Source organism: Lygodium microphyllum, chromosome 22 (genome assembly GCF_053477565.2).
Source record: "Lygodium microphyllum isolate KBCC chromosome 22, Lygodium_microphyllum_v1.1.10, whole genome shotgun sequence".
NCBI lineage: Eukaryota > Viridiplantae > Streptophyta > Polypodiopsida > Schizaeales > Lygodiaceae > Lygodium > Lygodium microphyllum.
The window spans coordinates 51,428,330-51,450,757 of NC_141156.1; the positions used below are offsets into that span (position 1 = coordinate 51,428,330).

The following is a 22,428-nucleotide window of genomic DNA, read 5'->3' on the forward strand; positions in this document are numbered from 1 at the left end:
ATAGGGTAGCATAGGCACTAGCGCCTTTACCCCTAACAACCTTCCACTTAAAGGAGAATGTGCTTCTATTGAGAATATAACAAGAAAAAAGCGACAAAGTATAAATGTATATAAATTACAATAGGGTGAGGAATAGACGTCATCTCATTCTATGCCCATCATCTTCTTGAGGAAGGAAAAACGTTTCATTTGGAGATTTTTAGTGAATAGATCTGTAGGATTCTCGTTAATCAAGATATTGACAAGCTCAATAGATTTGTTCTCTACCACCTCCCTGATGAAATGATAATGCACCTCAACGTGCTTTATCTTCACAAGGAAGACTGGATTCTTGGCCAACTAAATAGCACTCATAGAATCTAAATGCAATGTGGTTGTAACATACTTTGTTTCAGTAGTGGATGTACCCTATGACTCATATATCCCGAACACCATAACATATACACATATCTATAATACCCTTAAGGTACCTCATGATACTCTTCATGGCATTCCAATATCTACCAACTAGGTGTAGCCATATAGTGTACTACAATTCTTACTATAAATGCTATGTTAGGGCAAGTGGATATCATGGCATACATCAATCTATTCAATGCAAATACATGAGGGATCTTGGTCATCTTTGCCTTTAGATCATCTTATTGGGGACAAAATGTGTTTGACTAACCTTCACATGGAAAGGTAAGGAAAAACCAATGGGGTTAACATCTTGCATATGGAAGTGCTCAAGAACCTTTTGTATATACTCTTTCCGTGACAAGTAAAGGAGCCCCTTATAGTGCTTGTACATAATGCATATCCCAAGAATATATGAGGCCTACTCCATGTCCTTCATCTCAAAGTTCTTCTTGAGTTGAGTTTTAAAAGCATCCAACTCATCATGAGCTCTCCCAACAATCAACATATCATACACATAAAGTACCAAGATAATAAGGCTACCAACATGAGTTTTCTTCGTGTGGAGACATAGATCCATATCAATGTGTGAGTAAGACTACGAGTGACTATATAAATGCATCAAACTTATAATACCATTGCCTAGGTACTTGTTCAAGACCATAATGGCTCTTTCTCAACTTGCATACTAGGTGTTACCTACCATTTTCCTAAAAGCCCTTAGGCTACTACATATAAATCTCATCATGCAAATCTCCATGTAATAAAGGCATCTAAACATCCATCTAATAGAGATCTAGATCTAACTAAGCAAACAAGGCCAATATTAAGTGTAGGGTAGTCACCTTAACTATAGGAGAAAAAACGTCATCAAAGTCAACACCAAGCTCCTACTTGAAAGACTTAGCCAACCAATCTTGCCTTATATGCTAGCTTGGGGTGTCTAGGGATACTCTTCAACTTGTACACCCATTTGTGTTGTAATGCATGTTTTCCATTGGGCAAAGAAACCAAATCCCATGTATGTTTTTTCTATAAGGAGTCATATTATTATTGCATGTCTCTCTCCTAAGAGTAACTATCACCTCTATGCATGGCCTTCTCATAAGTAAGGAACTCACCAAAATCTATCACTATAAGATAGTCCACGAAAGGCTCAAATTGATCACGCTGACATCTATATCTAGAAGACTATCTCAAAATAACTTATGGGGCCTATACTTCTTATCCACATCATGAACATGGGCCACTAGAACATTAGCTAGCTATATGGTAACATGAGGCTCCTCCTAAAATATCACCTTGTGTATCTCAACTATCTACTTAGGCTACTTATGTATCTTCTCCTCATGGAAAATAACATCATGGCTACGAATGGCCTTCCTAGCCTATGGATCGCCTAGATGATAGCCTATCTCACCTACATGCCCATAACAAAAAAATATGCATTTCACTAATTTAAGATCTAGCTTATTACATTTGTCCTCGGGAACATAGTAAAAAGCCTCATATCCAAAGACACACAAATGAATATATGACGAGGTTTTGTAAGCCATACCTTTGCTTTCCAAGCCATATCTCCTTTACAACCTAACAACCAATAGCAATGCATGGGGATTTGTTTATCAAGTGTACAATAGTAGTAATTGCCTCGGTCCTATATATATAAAGAGTGAGGGAGAAAGTGAGAAGTTAGAGGGATTGAGGGGAAGAGAGAGAGAAAGAGAAAGTATGGGATAGAACTAAAAGCTTTATAAAGCTTTTTAATTATTAAGCTTTTTTTAGAAAGATTGTTACAAGGAGAGAGACTGATTGTTGAGACTAATCCACATCCAGCCTAACCTTAAGCTTGGTTACACACTAAGGATGCCCATTTTGCAAATTATTAACCAATCAAAGTGCTTATTTAGCTACTAGGTGTTTGTTCCTCTTCTTCATATATTAGAAGGGACATGACCTATTATACACGTGCTAAACTAGTAAACTCACTCCCGACTTCTCAAAAAGGAGGAGTTTCCTTTCCTAATTTACAAAGCGTTGGACAAGGTTGCACTTTTTACACATAAAACTAATAAAGAAAGTTAGGTGTTTATTGTTTTCTACTTTTGATGAAAGTACCCTTTGGATGTGTAAAGGTACTGCACCTATATCTATGTCTACTTTAAAAAAATGCATGCTTACACTTTGGGCAAGGGTTGTGCATCTATCACTTAGTGTGTAACCACCCTTATATAGCAATACAAGCTTAAGGGCAAGGCTAATAAAGGACCTATGCTTAAGAGTAAGAAGCTTGCATATGATCATTTGGGCATAAAAACAAAGGAGCAGTTCCCTTGAGGTAGTTTTTGAAACCAGTTTCCAAAGTTTTCATTGAAACTTGGAAATCGTTTCAGGAGATACATGCATGGTTTTGACTTTTCAGATTTCTTAAAGGTTTTCAATCAAAACAAATTCCATGTAGGGTTCTCGAGTGGAAACCATCGTGCCATTTAGTCTCTTTCTCGCTCTCCATCAATAAAAGAACCAAGTGTACTAGATAAAAAATATTTTAAGTGATATTTGAAATGCAAAGACCTATCAATGAGACCTCCTTCCTGAAACAAAAGGCCAATGAAAACCATTTTGTGCAGGGAACCCTGGTGGGAACAGCCCCCAAAGAGTTTGAAAAGAAATGTTATTGTGTCAAAGAAGAGTCTAGGTCACTTCCACAGTGACTTAGAATTCCCACCAAAAAACTTCGGGTTCTTTGCTGCAACCCCGTCGAGGAGAGGAGGAAGAAGAAGAAGCAGCAGCATCAGTAGCAGCAGCAGCACCACCATCACAGAAGAAGAAGAAGAAGAAGAAGAAGAAGAAGAAGAAGAAAAGAAGGAGACATAAAGAGAGAGCGATCGGACTCCCATGGCGTCAATGCTGGTACGTCGGCCCTATCCCTGCCCGCTCTCAGCTTTGGCACGTCCAAGTTGTCGTTTTTGCTCAGTTTTGCAATCAGGCTTTTGCTCCATCAGTCCGTTCTGTCATCATTCCATGAGTTTTACGCCCGTTCACCATCCTCCATGCCTTTTGGCTTGCAGCAACCTCAAATCATATTGCTGAAAGAAGGCACAGATACATCTCAAGGGAAGGCTCAGCTGATCAGCAACATCAATGCCTGTACCGCTGTTGTTGATGCTGTCAGGACTACCCTGGGACCTCGGGGCATGGACAAGCTCATACATGATGAGAAGTCCACCACTATCTCCAACGATGGAGCCACCATCATGAAGCTTCTCGACATCGTCCATCCTGCTGCGAAAATTCTTGTGGATATAGCCAAGTCTCAAGATGCAGAGGTATGGCCCGCAATAGTATATTGAAATTTGGCTTGTTTCACTTACCGATGTTTCTTATTTTGAAGTAAAGTGCATTCTAAGTACAGAGACACAACATTACAGCATTCTAAGTACACAGATACAACATTATCACCATGTTGGCAACTTGATTGAAATGCTTGTGAATCCCAACTTATGTCCCAGATTCCTGGGACAGTTCTCCAAAAATCAAGGAAGGATACACATTGGTGATCATTATGGTTTTTTCCCCCAAAGATTGACGATCATTATGGTTATTGTTACCTAGATCATGGAAGGGGTTTTCAGGTATATTGCCACATAGATGTAGATAAGATTTTGATTCCCAGACCTGCTCTCGATTATCACCTTTTCAAGCCTTTGTCCTGGCAACTAGCTAAGGAGACGGAAGTTCCGTCTTAAGTCGAAATTTCCCTTTTGCTCCTCAACTTATGGGCTATTAGATCTCTCAAGGGCAAGTTCTCAAATGTTGTCTGTCCTGTGAAATGGAAACTCCACGAGGTCGCTCCTTGCCAACTTGCACTTATTAGGTTGCTGCCAATGTTCATCCCAAGTTGATATCAAATTCTGGATGTGATCTTCAAATCAGATGTAAATTTATTATACACACCTTTGAACAAAGCTCTTTTGAGCCTATTAAGAACATTGCAATCTCTAGAAATAATTCTGGCCTTGGACAGCTTATAGTGCTTTCTAGGGATGTTGAATGTTAAACACAAAAAGAAGCTATCTGGGTGAAATTGATTTCGATACTGTTAGAATAGTGTGCTAACTTATATTAGGTTGTTTGGGTAGGAATCATGGACTCTTGGGCAGCCAATAATAGTTTTGGAATCATCTAGAGTAGTAGGCTTAGGTTGTTTGGGTAGGAATTGTAAACCTTGGGCAGCCAATGAGAGTTTTGAAATCATCTAGAGCAGTAGATGGGGATGAACTTTGGACAAGCTAGTAGTGAAACCTTTTCTTCTTTGGTATTGCTTTTGACTTTTGTGGCTTTTAATACCCAATCAACATTTTCTTTTGCAAATAGGCAAAGTCCAAAAGATATCATATTGAAGGGTCAACTTTTATAATCAAAGAATTGTGACGATTTTGCACATGCAATAATGTTAAACATTCAAGAGTTCTGACAACTCTATTTCTATGCGTAGTAATTTGAGTGCTCAAAAACGAAAAAAGTTGCATTATTTTGAAACAACCACCATGTGGGAAATGCAATGGTTTTCCATTTTTTGTAGTCCTAGTTCTCGACAGTATTGTAAATCAAGTTCTCTACTTGGTCATTTTGTTGGAAACTTGATCTTCATGTTTATTAAAAGTTTAGAAAATATTCATAATTCTTATACACGTGGAGAAAAACACTTCACAAGAAAAATTTATGTAATGAGTAGTGTTCCTCTATCATTTGTACTCTAGTACTTAGTGTTGAAACCCATCATAAGGTGTTGAGTTTTGGACTTGCTTTTTCATATTATGAGTCACATCATTGGATGGGTTGGGTCTAGCTTAGTTAATTCCATGAGGCTTTTTAGTCCACATAAATAGTAGCCTTTAAGTTTTGATTCATATAGGGCTTCAACCCAATTTTGCATGAATTTGGAATTTTTTATTTTTTAACATGGGTTCAAGTAAGTGAGCGCTAGTGTGAATGTCATTTAAATCCAAAATTAATCTCTTTTAGAACCAATTACTTAATGTCAATGGTGACAATTGAAAACCGGGTATTTATTATTAGTTAATGTGAGTTCAAGGGCTAATAAATACTCAGGATTTCTTGGATGACGAATTGGCTTAGGCAATTTAATTGTTGGCCAGCATAGTTATTTTTTAAAGCAAGAATTAATAATTAAATCATTCTTGGAATTAATATTCAAAAAATTAGCTTAGTTGGGCTTAAAATTGTTGAAAAATGCATTTAGAAGATTGTTACTTTTGGCCTTACTTACCAATGCAAGTGAGGAAAAGGCTATTAGAGGCATTGTGGAGGTTAGGAGAGAAGGAGAGGGAGTTGATGTTGCGATTTTCCAGCCATTGGTGATCAACCCAGCCATTAGAGGCTATTAAAGAGCTGCTCTCAACTGATTAAAAGGCCATAGGAGGTAAGAGACAACCCATATAGGTTGTCTGTAGGCAGGTGACAACAATTTGGGACTCATAAGTGCAGGTGATTGCATGTGGGGCACCTAGTGATGGTGGGTTGCAGCCAATCAGCCATTTATAAGGGGGCGACGTTAAATTTCAATCAATTTTTGTGATGAAATTGTGAAATTTCTCTCTCTAGTTTTCTCTCTTTTTTTTCAACTAATTCATAGCTTTCCATCAAAAGATTCCAATCAAAATTCAATCATAGGAGGGTGACATTGAAGGATTTCTACTAGTAAACTCTAATTTATAGTAGAAATTAGGGTTTATCATCCAACTTGGAAAGAGTGATATGAAATTAGGGCCCAATATATGAAATTCGACAATTGAAATATGGGGATTTTAGAGAATTTCAAGAGTCAATCAATCCACATTGAATTTGGGATTGAAATTGTTATACAAGGAGCAAGGTGAAGGCTAATCCCTTGTTAGATCAAGGGGCAAATTAGATTGAAGGCTTTATAGATAATTTATGACAGCAAGTGGCATTTAGATTAGTAAAGGAGATTGAAGCAATCTCAATGTACTCCAACAAATTTCAATATAAGCTAAGGAATTTTTGCAAGGGGTGGCAATTTTGGGGCCAACAAGGTATCTAATGTTCAAGATTAAGTGGTAATATTTGCACTTTAGTTATGTGAATTTTATTTCTTGCTTGAATAATTAAGTCATTACTGCTCTTTTTGAAAGGAGGGTTGGTTTCAATGAAGATGTATTGGGTCAATGATTTAAATTAATTTGATAGAACACTCTTGTATTACAATTGAACTGTCATGGACGAGATGCTTAAAGGACTAAAAGCGTAGTTAAATTGTCATATTGACCAAAAAGTGTAGATGACTTAGACTTTTTTACTTGGATGGTCACATTGACTAAAAGCCTGCATAATGAGTGGTTTCAAAAGGCAAAACCAAATGCTCATGATTAAAGAGAGAAATAATGAACCAGTGAACCTATACAAATAAGCTCTCCAAAACTTCTATTCACATCAAAGGTTTGAAAAGTTTGCAAGGAATAATTTTTTCTTCAAATAGTATTTCAAATTCTTACCCGTTCGAGAGATTTATAGAGTAGAAGATTTAGAAACTTGTTGCTCTAGAAAATTGACATGTTGTATCTAGAATAAGACGTGTTATTTTGAAAGTGACAAATGTTCCTACATTGCTCATTTTTATCAACAATTGTCATTTGTAGTCTCCACTTTTCACTTTTGAATGCCTAAGCCTCACATCTATATATTTGAAATTTTTCTTTTCACTTTCAAGAAGCTCTAAAGCTGAAATTGTGTGTAATAGAAAAGGAATAAGAACACGGAGAGAAAAGAAGAGAGAAGATAGCAGAAATAACAGAGAAGTTTGCACTGAATCCGGAAAGAATGTTGAATAGAATGATGGGCTGACCAGTCTCTACATGTAGCCCAAGTATCAGTGAGGGCATTGGATCCGGCTCAAAGATAATGACAGCATCAGAGATGGAGATGGTGATGGAGTGTGTAGTCAACAACACTTGCAAAAGACATAAGATGAATGACATAGTGCCGCCATTTGGGACTATAAATAGCCAAATTTCATTAAAAGTGGCGGACTTGCCTAAATAGGCAAAAAAAATTCAGTCCAGCTGTATTGGATGTTGTTTGACTGCATAAACAACACTGAACAAAATGTTGATGTGGCTTGGGAAAATTGCGTAAATAACAGCCTAAAGGGGTTGTAGGGGCTGCATTGATTGACAAATACTTGGTAGATAAAGGAAGTGCACACTAAACTAAGTGGAAATGATAGCTAGAGCTCCAATATCTTTGTTAGACTTTGACAGAGCTTACAACTTGGAGTCGAAAACGACCAAAATAAAATGGTAGGTTAATATTCCCTCTTAGATGTTAGGAGTGTTTGAAGATCCAACAATCTCACGCGATGAAGCATAGAAGCTTGTGAAAGAGGCTTTGTAAAGAGATCCGTTGTATTGTTCGTTGTGGGACAATAGGCCATTGCTAACTTAGAATCCACAATTTGCTCTTAAATAAAGTGGTACTAAACCTTGATGTGCTTCGTGCAAGCATGAGACATAGGGTTCTTTGCCAAAGCTAAGACACTATGTTTTTCTATGCATAGCTGTGTGGGTCTGGTCTATGAAAAGCCAATCTTTGTCAATTGGTGATAAAGCCAAATTGTCTCTTGAAGTTGTGGAATAAAGTGATGATGATTGGTCTCTGTAGAAGATAAGGCCATGGTAGGTTGTTTCTTACTGCTCCATGAGATAGCCCTCTAGATGAGGGTGAAAGCTGAACCTGTAGTGGAGCATTTCAAGTCCACATGACCTATCCAATTTAAGTCACTCTATTTGGCAAGAGTAGCCCTCTCTCCATACATGATCTTGTAAGATTGAGCCCCTTATAAGTAGTGAAATACGCATATAGTAGCTTGCTAATGACCTTCATTAGGAGTCTTCATGAAAGAAGACAACAATGCCACCACAAAAGCTATGTTTAGCCTAGTATGGATAGGCCAGACTAATGATCCAACAAGACACCTGTACTTAATAGCATTAAGAAGGGGATCTCTAGTAGTAACCAACTCAGACTTAAGGTCCATGGGGCAAGAAATAGGTTGACACTTGCTATATCAAACTTCGAAAGAAGCTCGGAGATATATTTGTGTTGGGAGATGAAAATGCCTTGCGCCATGTGATAGATCTCTAGACCAAGGAAGAAGTGAAGGGTGCTAAAGTTTGTCATTTCAAACTCTTGTTGTTGAGGTCTTATGAGTCCAATCAATCTCTTTTGAGTCACTCTCGGTGATAATCAAGTCATCCACATTTAAGATGACCAATAGACTCTTGTCACTCACAACCTTGGGGTCATGGTTTGAATGATGGAAGCCACTATGTAAGAAGACTCCTATCGTACCAAGCCTTAGGAGCTTGCTTTAGGCGATAGAGGGTCTTTTGCAATCTGTAGACATGGAATCAACTCCCAAGTTTGATTACACTAAATCACCTTTTGCTTTTGTGGATACAGGACCAACTCCCAAGTTTGATTACACTCAATTGCATCAAGCTTCTCTTGTATAGTATGATACCCACATCTTGTGCAAGAATCTCGTCAATTGTAGTAGGCTCATGATCTTGAAGAATTTGTGCCATAAGAGTAGTTCACACAAAGTGAACTATCCAGATGGACTTGTATCTTGGTTGATCTATGTGAGCTTGAAGGGGTCCCAAGAAAGTAACACTTGCATCCTCCATTAACTGTTGATACCACCTAGGGATGGTGATAGGTTTATCCTCCTGTGGGGGAGGCCAAGAGACCTCCGATACTTGTAATACACTTGTTTGGGAAAGGAACTCCCCCTCTATAGGTAGATGTAGATCCCCCTCATAAGAAGAAGAGGGATCCTCAAACTTCTCAAGTCCCCCATTAGACACATGAGGGGATGGGGAAAGAGTAGAAACACTCGATAAAGGGGGAATAGGAGCGGTCAAGGGTGGAAGAGGAATAGAAGGGTGAGGAGGGGATGGAGTGGGAGGAGTTGAAGATGAAGAAGGGGTGCTAATAGGTAACCAAGAAGGAAGGGTGTAGTTGATGGTTTTTTTTTGGGGGGGGGGGGGGGGGAAAGGAGGGAGTCAGTCGTCGATGATGAAGAACCACTTACATAAGAAGCATCGTCGATCATTAGAGGTTGAAGCCTCATCAAAGATAACATCTCAACTCACATTAATCTTTCATGTGGACAGGTTGTAGAGCTTGAAACCCTTGGTGGCCATGTTGTAACCTATAAAGATAAGTTTCTTTAACTTCAGGTGAAGTTTGTTGTCTTGTTTTTTCTTGTTCACATGGACATAAGCATCACACCCAAAGATGTAAAAATGAGATATAGAAGGCTTCTTCCCCAAGAAAGGCTCATATGGAATTATGTCTTGCAATGTGGAAGTCAGAGACCTGTTGTGGATATGCACTGTTGTAGCAACCACCTCACCTCAAAGGGAGCAAGCTAGACTTTGATGCTCTTACATCGATCATGCTATCTCATGCATGGTTTGATTGGTATGCTCCACCATACCATTCTCTGATGGTGAGTTCAGATGAGAATATTCGAACTGAATGCCATGATCCTTGCAAAACATAGAAAAAACATTAGAGCAAAACTTGTCATTGTGGTCAGCTTCTATACTTTGAACTTTGAAAGATATTTGCATTTTAGCAAACACCTTCCACTTGCAAAAGCTAGCACAAGGAACCCATTGGATATCTTTATAACCTTACTTGCGTTTGGGCACGCTATGGCTATTGTAGTACTAGGTTGAGAGTCTTTCTTCTATGAGATTTTGAGCTTTATGTACTATGTTGATAACAATGTTGTGAAGAAAGTGATTTTATCCCAGTTCTATTGCGAGAAATCTCTCTCTCTGTTAGAGAAAATCTGTGGGATTGAATAGGAACTATGAATGACCTTTGGAGAATTTGATTCATGAATTTGAGCATGTGATTGGTTGTGTTTTCTAGGCTTTGGACAGGCTGAACTTTACAGATGGACTTTTGGAAAGTTCAAAGTTGGTTTTAGTCTAGCAATGAAGGTAATAGAGTGCTTGGGTACTTGGAAAGTCCTAGGGTTGATTGGAGTGAATCAACAAGGGTGATAGGGCCATTGAGCATGTGTGGATTAGTTGCATCGCACCAAATTACTGAAAAATCGGTCTATGTTAGTTAATTCAGAGCAACTATTAATTGTAGTCCTTTTGTAATGTACTAATGTCATTGCATAGCTTGGGCAGTAATTGAGCATGTAATTATTGGAAATGAGTTTGCAATCCTTTGTTTTGGGAGATGCATCGAAAAATTAGAAAAATGCAAGTTAGGACCTATTGAAATGTATATGGTGGGGATTGGAGCAATTGCTCTCTGGTTTCAGGCATGAATTGAATGTTGGTTTGTTATGCTAGTATTGCTAGTTTGAATTTACTTGGTCTACAGTGCATTGGGTGTGCAAAAGTTAGGACTAAGCATTGGTATCGATGCATGAACAGGGCTAAGGCTTCGTACTTCAGGTTGTATTAGTTTGCAATGAAAATTTTTAGGTATTGGTGCATGAACATGGCTAAGGCTTCGTACATCAGGCTGTATTAGTTTGCAATCAAAAAATTATTAGACATTGTTTGCAATGTGTAGCAGTGACAATTGTGGATTCTCCAAGGTCACTTTAGTTGGTCAATTGGACCAAGGACAATAGGTATTCTCATGCATTGTAGTTATTAGAGTGTAACTGGATGGATTTGTTGCATGTTTGGTCAAAGTTGGCCCGAGCAACCAAGAAAACCGCATTAGAGACAAGTTTGGGCTGATTAAAGAGCGAGGCACATGGAAATTATTGGCATTGAGAGAGTGTTGGTTTGTGATAGCAGATCACTTGCTATTCATGTAAGCTTTGGATGGTGACATAGAAATGTCATAAGGGGCATTGACCTTTGGGGTCTACTATGTAATGTTTACTGTGCAAGAGCATTCTAGCTCTCATTTATAGTGAAGCTTTAGGTTTATTTGATGTGTGCAAGTTAGTTTATGTTCATTGGCTTTCAAAGGTAGGTTTCACATATTTTCAAAGCAAACCTTGATAGGGTGTAAATGTGGTTACCTAGTGGATAGTTTCAAGTAGGTGGTTTAACTTTTAAGGTTTAGAAGCTTCTTTGTGCCATTAAGTTCTCGATGTCACATGGATGGGATCTAAGGTTTTATTAGTGCAAGCACAACAATTGCTCATTCGTCATGTTTGGGTGCTATTGTTGGTAATCTAGTTATGGTGAACACTTATGATGGCATTGATAGGTGCTCAAGAACCATGGCACTTTTGGAGGAAAGGCATTTTGGTAAAGTCTAAATTTTACTTTGATGGCTAGAGTCTCGTGGTCTTCTTTAAAAGGTTAGATCCATGTTTGTGGAGTGAAACATATGTAGCATAGTTGAGGATAGCTGTAATGGCCAACCAAAATCCATCCTACACATCGTATGAGAGAAGCCATCCTAGCGCATAAACAAATATAAGAAAGTGGACATTATGTTCATGCCCCAACCATAGAGCCTGTATGAGCTCACCCTTAAGCATAGGAGCAAACAAGTTAAGCCTCTATCACAAGAGCTGGCACCACATACCACCAACCCACTTCTATATAGGTGTACAGGTAGATTGCTTGGGGTTTGAGTCTGATAGTGCATTGCATGAACATGTGCAAATAAGCCATGGGTCCCTTGAGCTTAGTCATGCAAAACCTAAAGTGCTGTGGACGTGTTCACACTATATAACTCTTTAGCTAGCCCTAAAGCACTGTAAGCATGTTCACACTACTAGAGCATTCTGGCTTTTAGGATGTGTTCACATCTAGCGACCCTTAGAAGTCAATGTTGGAGATGTCTGTCTCAGTTTGAACATGTCTTAAATGCTAGAAGGGTGTGTAGTGTGTACACACTTATGGCACTTAGGGTTAGTGAAAGGGTTTTGTAGTTTGAACTTGTTCATGGCAATATAGAAGGGACCTAGGGCTCATTTGTGCATCTTGTCAGATGATGGCAATTCCATGGTGAGGAGATACTAGATAGGTCTTGTGTGCAGAGATGGGATATGTAGAAATCATTTGAGCAGCAGATTATGTGTAGGATTGCAAAATGGTCAAGCATCGACTGTGCTTTCTGATTGCTGGTTGATGACATTGTGAAAAACGTCAAGTGTTGAAACATTGAATTGGTAGCTTCTTCATGCTATGCCATCTTTTTAATATTGTTAGGCTATCTAAAATTGATCAGCTATTTCAATTGTGATCGGGCTGTGTTCATCTTTGTTGTCATCAAGGATCAGGGATCAACATCCTGGGTCAAAACATTACCCTGCAGCAATGGTTGGAATCTGGCCTGATCAATATCATCTCTGGTGAGACTCTGGGTGTTGGACGGTGTGAGCATGAGCAGGAGGTTTGGGAGTGCAACCATGAGTGCGTTCATGGCTGTGCGAGACCATCGATTGTGTTCAATGGTTGGTTTGTCCTGGATTGTGCAGAGATGTGCTTCGTAGATACAGAGTGTAGGAGAGTGCTGGATAGTGTATGAGGCTTGTGCATGGTGTGGATACAGTGACTAATTTGTAAACATGTAAGCTACAAAGAGGCCAGAGAGGGTCAATGAGGCCCTGGCAAAATATCACAGCTTCTATGTTTCATGGTTGATAATGAACTTGCCCAACAAAAGAACTGCATCTGGCTGGTGGTGACCACAATCAAAGAGTCCCTTGGGCATATTGGGATCAGAAGCTGTGCAGGAAAGTAAATGATTCTTTTACAATGTTTTCTCTAGAATCATTCCATTAAAAATCTAGCTGACTGTAGGATAGATCTTCCTGTGCATTGCTTGCTCTATTTGTATCATGCTCTGAGTAAGGCCAACTGTCCTTTAAGTTTCTGTCAAACATGGTGCTTGGAGTTACCTTTGTTACATTCTAAAATTCATGTTTGGTCCAAACAACAGCATAACTGGGTCTCCTTTATGTACTCCAATGCATAATTTTCTTCACTTAACATTGATGTTTGCTCTAAAATGACATCCAGTTTTTGTCTTGTTGGAAAAGTGCGTATTATTATAATTGTCAGATGCCTACATAGTCAGTTGTGCTAAGCTGAGGCTGTAGGACTTGTTGAAACTGATTATGCTTCCTGTTTCGACAGCCATGGTGAGCTTTGAAGCAAAGTCAAAAGTAGTGACATTAGCTTGATATAAAACATGTTTTCAGTTCCTCTGACATTTCTTTGTCTTTGCTGAAACTATAAGAGCTAAGCATTGTACCTGTTAAACATATGCTTGAAGAAAGATACAAGTTACTACTTAAGTACTTCTTGCATCTTAGAAGTCTACTGTAAAGGTTTCACCTAAAAAATATGGATCTGGCCGTTTGTTATGCATTTACTTTACACTTAAATTTTCAGGTAGGAGATGGCACTACAACAGTAGTTCTTCTAGCCGGCGAGTTTTTGAAAGAAGCCAAGCCCTTCATTGAAGAAGGAGTTCATCCACAGAATCTTATTCGGAGTTTTCGCACTGCAGCCAATCTGGTGTGCCATTTTATCCTAAATAATAATTGGGCTTTATTGTAGTTTTGTAGTGCTTTGCAGCTATTCTTTTTGAGAGTTTGCATTACTCAAAAGGAATAACCTTATGCAGGCTATCACAAAGATAAAAGAACTTGCCATCAGCATAGAAAGGAAGAGTTTGGATGAGAAGAAGACTCTTTTGGAGAAGTGTGCAGCAACAACTTTGTCCTCAAAGTTGATAGGAGGAGAGAAGGAATTTTTTGCCAAGATTGTTGTTGATGCTGTGACCTCTCTTGGCCAAGATGATCGCCTCAATATGATAGGAATAAAAAAGGTGATCAGTGTCATTCGTTGCATCTCAGCTTTAACTCATCTTTGAGCTTCAATGGTATTAGAAAAAGTAGCTTTATACAGCCTAAATACCTTAAACTGCATTTCTCCACCTGACAGGTACCAGGAGGTACAATGCGTGACTCCTTTTTGGTCAAGGGCGTTGCATTCAAGAAGACTTTTTCTTATGCTGGATTTGAACAACAACCCAAGAAATTTTTGAATCCTAAGATACTTTTGTTGAATGTGGAGTTAGAGCTCAAGTCAGAGAAGGAAAATGCTGAAGTCAGGTAATTCTGAATGGCTAGTTATTCAACAGAGTATTATATGATATAGTGTCTGTTGCTCACGCAGCTAGCAATGCCATACATCCCATACATGAAAGTTTCTTTTTGTCCTAAGCCATAAAACAAGTTATTTGTCTAACTGGTATCCATATTGAGCAGTGGCCATAAAACAAGAAGTTTGCCAAACACTAAATACAAAATGTACGATGCCATACAACTCAAAATAATAATAGAGTTTCATATGGGGCTTTGCCACTTTCTATATTTGTTGTTGATGTTAGCTGCACCTGTCCACTATCCATGACAGTAGCCATTTGGTTTCGGAGGAAATCAAGTCATTTAATTAGTTATTGTGATGGAACACTGCTCCTCTCCACTATTTATGACAGTAGCAATTTGATTTTGAGACGAATTAAATGATTATATCAATGAAGCCAAGGTTGCTAATCAAAATTGTTGGATTATTTCAGGTTATCAGATCCTACTCAATATCAGTCAATTGTCGATGCGGAATGGAACATTATTTATGATAAGCTAGACAAATGTGTCAAAAGTGGAGCTAAAATTGTTCTATCCAGACTTGCGATTGGGGACCTTGGTACACAGGTCAATGTCATTCATTGCCAAGCTGAATACCTGCTTTTAAATTCGGAACTTGTTTTTTAAAAAGGATTTGGACATTGTAGTTTGCCCAACTTTGTTTTTTTGGTTTTCTGCATTGGGAAGCAGCTGAAGCTTGAGAGGGCGGGCATTCATAAGAGCTAAGAGAGTCCCCTTAGCACTATGAACACCTCTGTAGAGAAAGACCTAAAATGAGCAACATGCTTCATATTGTGGTGCATGAGTTGGGCTGTCTACAACTTATACCTAGTGGTTTTGAGCAAATATATTACATACTTCTTTATTTTTATGCTGAATCTCATGGAGATATCTGCTGAGGCTTGGAGGACATACAAAGACAATTTGAAAAGAAGAGACCTGCTAGGGTCATCGGTCTTGAAAGTCACTTGTATGGACTTGTCCTTGATGGAAAGGTGTGAACCATCTGATTTATCACATAGGTGAAGGACCAGAGTGACAATTTGGTAGAACAATGATTGAATCTCTTATTGGCGTTATCCTATGTGCGCATTCGTCGTTGACAAATTGCCTCCCATCTTACATAGGTTTCGTGACTTTTCTCAGAATTGGCACTATGATCAGCATTTCCAGTTGAGCAGGTAGCTACATTTACTGGAGGAGGAGCCAAGAGTCCAGTTATATTGGAGGCCTTGATGGGTTCCATCTATGAGTGCAAGAAGCTATTCAAAAGGAGAGAAGAGCAGGTGAATGAAGAACTGCCTGGTAATGTGATAAAGAGGTGTGAACAAAAGAAAACAAAGGCTCCAATGCAAGCCAAGCTGGAATGCAAATTTATTTTGAGTCTTCAAAGCCTTCTAAGACTAACATCCATAGATGTTTCAATCGTTCAGATGCACCAACCATGAGCTCCTAGTTTTGATGTTTCCCATGTGCCTCTCTACACTGAACATTGGAGGATGAAGATGTCCGACTCTTTTGAGTCCTCAAATCATTGTTGAAATCTAGGGTGTCTGTCACTGGTAGTTCTCTCATAGGCTGATCAGCCTTTGGAATGTAGTTAAGTGATCTGTAAGAATATGGAGGATAGATGTTGTAGCCAATGGAAGGCTTCTCTGACCTCTTTTAGTGTGCTTGAATTACGATGATTTGACAAAGTAATCTAGCCGAAAATGTTTTCCCACTCAATTTGGTGAGAGAGAATTCAAGCATAATGTCATTTCTCAGCTTTATCCTCTCTGAAGGCCATACATACCAAGTCCAAAGGGACGTTACAATTGTTATATACTACCTATATTGTCTATGCCTTGTTTTCAGGTGTTTCTGAAAGGGATATCAATCATTTGCATAAACTAGTTCATTTTTATAAAATGTTCTCTAAGAGTCATGTATGCTTTGTTTTCAGTGCTTTCAGCCGGTTATTTTTTTGTACAGAGGGTTCTCTGAGCACCCCTTGTTGGATGCAAGATCAGAAAGACTTTAATAGATTAATTTAATATCAGCAAAATAAGGGCTGTGAATACTGAATGAGATGAGATATTCACCAGTATTTTGCAGATAGAGATATTTTTTGTGCTGGACGTGTGACAGAAGAAGATCTGCAACGAGTAGCCAGTGCAACAGGGGCATCAGTGCAGACGAGCGTCAACAATATTCTTCCTGAGGTGAGATTCTGAAGACAATGGCTGCTACTTAATTCCCAATGCAATGGCTACTGATGTTTGTATTGCAGGTTCTTGGACAATGTGAGGTTTTTGAGGAGAAGCAGGTGGGAAATGAGCGTTTCAACATTTTCAGTGGATGTCCATCTGGTGAAACAGCCACAATCGTGCTTCGTGGTGGTGCTGATCAGGTTGGTATTCACTGTTTTCATTTGAGACCAATAAATTATTTTCAGGAGTGGTTTTTGTTGAGAAAGCTAGGAATCTTGTCTCTTAAAAAATCTGACAACTGTTTGTAATCAGCATTTATGAAAAACATGGTGTAACTACAATGCCTCGTCTATTGCTGCAGTTTATTGAGGAGGCTGAACGTAGTCTCCATGATGCCATCATGATTGTGAGGAGGGCCCTGAAGAATTCTGCAGTTGTTGCAGGGGGTGGTGCTGTTGATGTATGAACAAATTCCTTGATCAGTTGTCATAGTACCTTTTCCTCGTGAAGTGGACAAATGAGTTCAACCAGTATAACATGAATATTCTTACATTGTCCAGATGGAGCTTAGTAGATATTTGAGACAGCATGCTAGGACTATTGCCGGGAAGTCACAGCTATTCATCAATTCATATGCAAAAGCATTGGAAGTATGAACTTACTTTTTTGCTCAAAGCTAGGATGGAAGTATGATAACAGTGGTGCTCTATTTTGGTTGGTACTAGTTGGGGATGTGGACCTCTCAATGTGCAGGAGCTCAGTTCATGTTATGATGTATGGTGCTTACGAGATTCTAAGATAGGCTTTTCTTTCAGGTTATTCCCCGGCAGCTTTGTGATAATGCTGGTTTTGATGCAACAGATGTTTTGAACAAGTTGAGGCAGAAGCATGCAGTTGCATCAGGTTCATTATTTCTTCATGCTGCAGTTACCTGTGTGAAGTTTTGGATTCTTCATAAGTATTTCAGCTGTCTACACTTCGTATGAAGTTTTGGATAATCCATTAATAATTCAGTTGTCTACGACAAGCTGAATTTTTAATGGATTTTAATATGTAAACTGCAGATAACAGTCGGGCTTGCTTTGTGTTAGATTGCCTTATTTAATGTTTGGTTTCAGGGGAAGGGTCTCTTTTCGGTGTTGACATCAATACCGGTGGCATTGTTGACACTTATGCCAATTTTGTATGGGAACCCTCGGTTGTCAAGGTGAGCCAAAAGCTTAACAAGGTCTTGAAATGTTGTGTATTCCCCTTGCAATGTGCTGATTTTTGTTTGTCTATTTTCTTTCTGCAGATTAATGCGATAAATGCAGCCACAGAGGCTGCTTGCTTAATTTTAAGTGTGGATGAGACCATTAAAAATCCAAAGGTATGTGAATAAAGGAACACATCTCATTGTGTATCTGAGTGATGTGTGGAAGTTGAAGTGCTTTTTTGCAAAGAATAGCTAGTGTTTTCAGAAAGATGTTGCTCATAGTCGAACTTCTGCAGTCGGAGAGTGCACAAGGGGAAGGTGCTGCAAATGCCATGGCTGGAAGAGGACGGGGTGGCTTTAGAGGGAGAGGTCGTGGCATGAGGAGGAGATAGGTTCTTATGCTTGTGTTTCTCCATTCCATACTTGACTCTGAGCAGTTTATGGGTGAAGCTAATCTCTGATCATCTGATATTTCATTAATCGGAAGGCTCAGGTGGATAAAGGTTGTGCTGAAGTTTTGCAGATTAGGAAATTAGCAACCTCCTAACATGTGGGGAACTTGCTTTGACGTTGTTTACTTCAACTTGTATGAATGGGCCAAGCAGCTTTGAGACCCTATGAACGGTTGAATTTTGACTTCTGATGAAATATACTTGACTAAAGAAAAATGTTGGAGGTGCAGTGTTCTTGTATTGCAAGTTTTACTCACACTAAAAGATTTATTTCAGGCCCTATTGAAGGCCTAGTTGAGGTATTTACTTTCTCCTGGACTTGCTATAACATAACTTGTATTGAGCAGATGCTGTGGTTAATTTTTCTTTGGGCTTCTGCCTTAGGAAGCTTGCATAAGATACAGCACTCTAATACTGTGTGTCTGACATTGAAGTGCCAAGGTAGCATGTTGAATGAGATACATAACATAATGATCGTCTACTAAAGACGGGATGGGCTTTTTATCTCCAAGTATGGGGTACTTTCCTAGGTGCGGCTATTAATAGTTGGTGTTTGTGGGGAGCCCTTTTAAAACCAAGTAACAATAGACAGGCAACTAAGGAGCTTATCACCTGACTTCTCACTAGATCACCTGACTTCTCACTAGGCCCTTGCAAGCATCTGTAGCTCTTTCTTCAAAGCACTTCCCATTTGTTTCTTTCATCTCTAGTCTACTTGCTAATAGTGTTGTCTTTGATCAGAGCTCAATTGTGCTATTAAGAAGCACTTGCTGTATCTGTGCAACGTCTGCGGAAATTCTTGGGGAGCCATGGAATCCAATTCTTTTCTGTGATGGAGTGGGAGGGAGAATCATGCATCATCACGACTCTATGCGCCCTGCTATTTGATCCACTTATTCGCTCTAAGTGCAAGCAAGGATCATACGTATCTCCAAAACTCTGCACCCTGTTACAAATGCTGTAGGATATCGTGACAATGATGTCTTGGGCCCCCAAGTCCAGGGTTTGACAAAACTCTGGAGTGGAATGCGAGCTTCTATTATTCAGGTTAGAGAGGTACACTACTCCGCAATAACAAGTCTCTGAGGAGATGGTCATCGAGTCTTGCAAATGCTAGTGGTGTTGCACGCCCTTGTATTTGTAAAGTTGATGTTAAAGGTTGAAATTTTCACCTTGCCCTCTTATCTATGCTTCATGTCGTGTTATTGTTTGTGAACGTAGCACAAACGGAAGTCCCAAACGTCTTTGTTGCCTCTTGCAAACACTAGTATCCTTCTCTCTCTCTCTCTCTTCCAGGCCACCTCTATTTTGCTAGAGGCTTCTCAGTAACAACAATATGAGCAGATTGGTATAGAGTCATGCCAGTGCTAGTGGGGTTGTACTCATCTATTTCCAAATTAGATGATCATGGTGGCCTTTTTTTGAAAGCAATATGCTTTCCTTTTGCGTCTCTCCAGCTCTTTCTTATTTTGAGGCTACCTCAATTTTGTGAGACATTTTAACATCCTAGATGCTCCTTAACTTGCAAAAGTTAAGTTTCTATTTGAATAGTGGATGATGAAATGGCCATTGTCAAACATCCCATGCATATTTTAAAACTAAGTTTTTGTCTTTTTTCATCTTTTTGCTTGAGCTTCTTGATCTTGGTTGGAAGTGCAATCCCTTAAATGGTAGGGAACTTTGCTTGACAGTGCAAAACTAGCCTCATGCCCAACAAATAATAAAGTGTGGGTGTATATAAAATATTGGCTTTTTTTACATGGATCTCTCTTTTTGTGTGGGTCACTTGTTCTCACACTCTAAAATGGAATGATCGAATCCTAAATTTGAAGAGATGTACCAAGTTCGTTGTACTACCTTTCATTGATTTGAACTAAGCCTTAGACTATGTAGAAATCTACACATGTTGCACATAGTCTCAATGAGAAGTGATAGACACACATAAAAAAGCATTGATAGCCATGCAATTTAAGTCTTGAAAATGATAGTTTTTGACAAAAAAATTTACTTTCAAAGAATATTAAAGAGTTTTAATGCAAGATTGCCAACTATATGCACCATCATTTACCATTCCAATGCATCAAAGAACTATTTGAAGTGAAAATAAAAATGGGAAATAGTTGTCATCTTATCTGTATGCATCAAATCTATTTAAAACCATTTCAAATCCTTCTAGTACTCTATCTACAATTATGGAAAGATTTTGGCTTGAGCCTAGTTTGCCCATTGGGCCTCAATTTTGCATATTCTACTTTTCAAACTTGGTTCCATTGAAATCCTTTTGATGATTCTCTCTTTAACTCCATGTATTAACCAAGGAACCAAAATGCAACTCCACCTTGCTTGCCTCCACCAATAGTCTCCTCCCCTACTTAAGCAAGTGAAGTCATTCAATAGAGTATAAAGACTTGGAGTTCCTGAGATTATATACATCCATGCTCCAATTTTGGGAATTGAGAGTGGAGCACATCAAACAATCAATCTCTAAACCTGATGAGGCTTGGTTCTCACTTTGCGTCTGGAGTATAAGCTCGACATGCTTGAGAATGAAAACACAAAATGTGAACTTTGGAGTATAAGCTCGACATGCTCAAGAATGAAAACACAAAATATGAACTCGTCTTAAAGCTCTTCTTCCTTTTAGCATGAGTAATTTGCAAAGACAATGGTCCTTTTGTGGAAATCCTCAACACCACTCTCTTGTGAGCACTATGGAAATCAGAGAGAGGAACAAGAAGGGGAATGAGATGGAAATTCCCAACATCTAGTACTCAATTTTCACCACTTATTAGTAATGCTCATGATAGAAGAGAAGAGAACATACAACTCAAGTTGAAGAAGATGCATTGTTCACAATGGAAAAAGTCCATGATATATTAAGGATTTATATATTTGTAGGGTAAACTCCTAAATCCCTATATGGTTGTTCATGCTTCTCTCATGTAATGGAGTTTAATGTTGTAATTGAGTTCAATGTTTGAAGAGGCCACAAATTAAATAGAACTTGAGATTTTGGCCATATATATTTATATAAGTTGTTTACATAAAGTAGTGGGTAGACTTAGGAAAACCTAACAATTCCTGGAATTTGAAGCACTCACCATACTTGAGGTGGTTGGTAAGGCCTTCAAATAATTTGATGCATTTATATTTCTTTTACGCTATTTTGGATTCCAATTGATGCCTTTATGCTATCTGCACCTTTTCATATTCCCTACTAATACCCAACCCTTAATAAGCAACTTTTATGATTGCATATTGCAAATTCTTTCCTAGTCAAAGCACGTAAGACTATTTGTCTACACTTTCTCTCTAATTGTTCATATGAGTTTTTGTAAAGACTTGCTATATCTAATTCTCCAGAAAGACTTGCTAGATTGATTCTCCCCAAAATCTTTCCCCTTATGGATCATATGAGGTCCTGTAAAGGCTTGCTAGATCTAGTTCTCCCCAAAAAGCTTTTAGGGGATGGTTCATTTTGATGGGCCACATTTGACCCCTTACTATATGATGTGATCATAATCTAGTAAGTGGTATTGGGAGGATTGACCTTTTTAAAGCTAACTTTGAGGTTGCATGTGAAAAGGAAGGCATGCAAAGCCAGGTGATTATCCAAGATATGGGCAAAGGATGCCTCAAAGAAGAACATACTAAATAGATTCTAGAAAAGAGAAAATAAGTGCAACTAATAAGATTATTGCCTTATTCAAGTTTGACTTTGTGAATTAAACAATTGATAGTTTCTTGTAATAACCTTTGATCTTGATTTGACAACCTCCATCTTTTAGGAAATGAATACTTCTTTTGATCATGTGGTGCGCCAATGTAAATCTTGTTCATGATGATATCTTTCAAAAATTTCTTATAAAGAGACTTAATCACATCCCTTCTCAACCAATCAATGTTAATGAAGCAAACTAGTAAAACAAGGAAGGATAAAGATAAGCAAGGTATGGTAGAAACTATTTATTTAGTAATTAA

General features: G+C 38.6%; 1 protein-coding gene across 1 annotated transcript; it reads left to right on the plus strand.

The window, feature by feature from the left end:
• Positions 1–3,088: 3,088 nt before the first annotated feature.
• Positions 3,089–18,778, plus strand: LOC148017141 (TCP-1/cpn60 chaperonin family protein). Its single transcript, XM_087662676.1, has 14 exons — positions 3,089–3,312; positions 3,471–3,728; positions 13,848–13,973; positions 14,083–14,286; positions 14,403–14,572; positions 15,040–15,175; positions 16,696–16,812; positions 16,881–17,000; positions 17,162–17,260; positions 17,361–17,450; positions 17,616–17,703; positions 17,919–18,007; positions 18,095–18,169; positions 18,292–18,778. The coding sequence occupies exons 1-14, from the start codon at positions 3,298–3,300 to the stop codon at positions 18,385–18,387; spliced, it is 1,683 nt and encodes a 560-aa protein (XP_087518802.1). The 5' UTR covers positions 3,089–3,297; the 3' UTR covers positions 18,388–18,778.
• The last annotated feature ends 3,650 nt before the right edge of the window (positions 18,779–22,428 follow it).

Coding starts and splice junctions, on each gene's coding strand:
- LOC148017141 (XM_087662676.1), top strand. Junction 14,573..15,039: donor AAGGAAAATGCTGAAGTCAG/GTAATTCTGAAT, acceptor GGATTATTTCAG/GTTATCAGATCCTACTCAAT. Junction 17,704..17,918: donor GAAGCATGCAGTTGCATCAG/GTTCATTATTTC, acceptor GTTTGGTTTCAG/GGGAAGGGTCTCTTTTCGGT.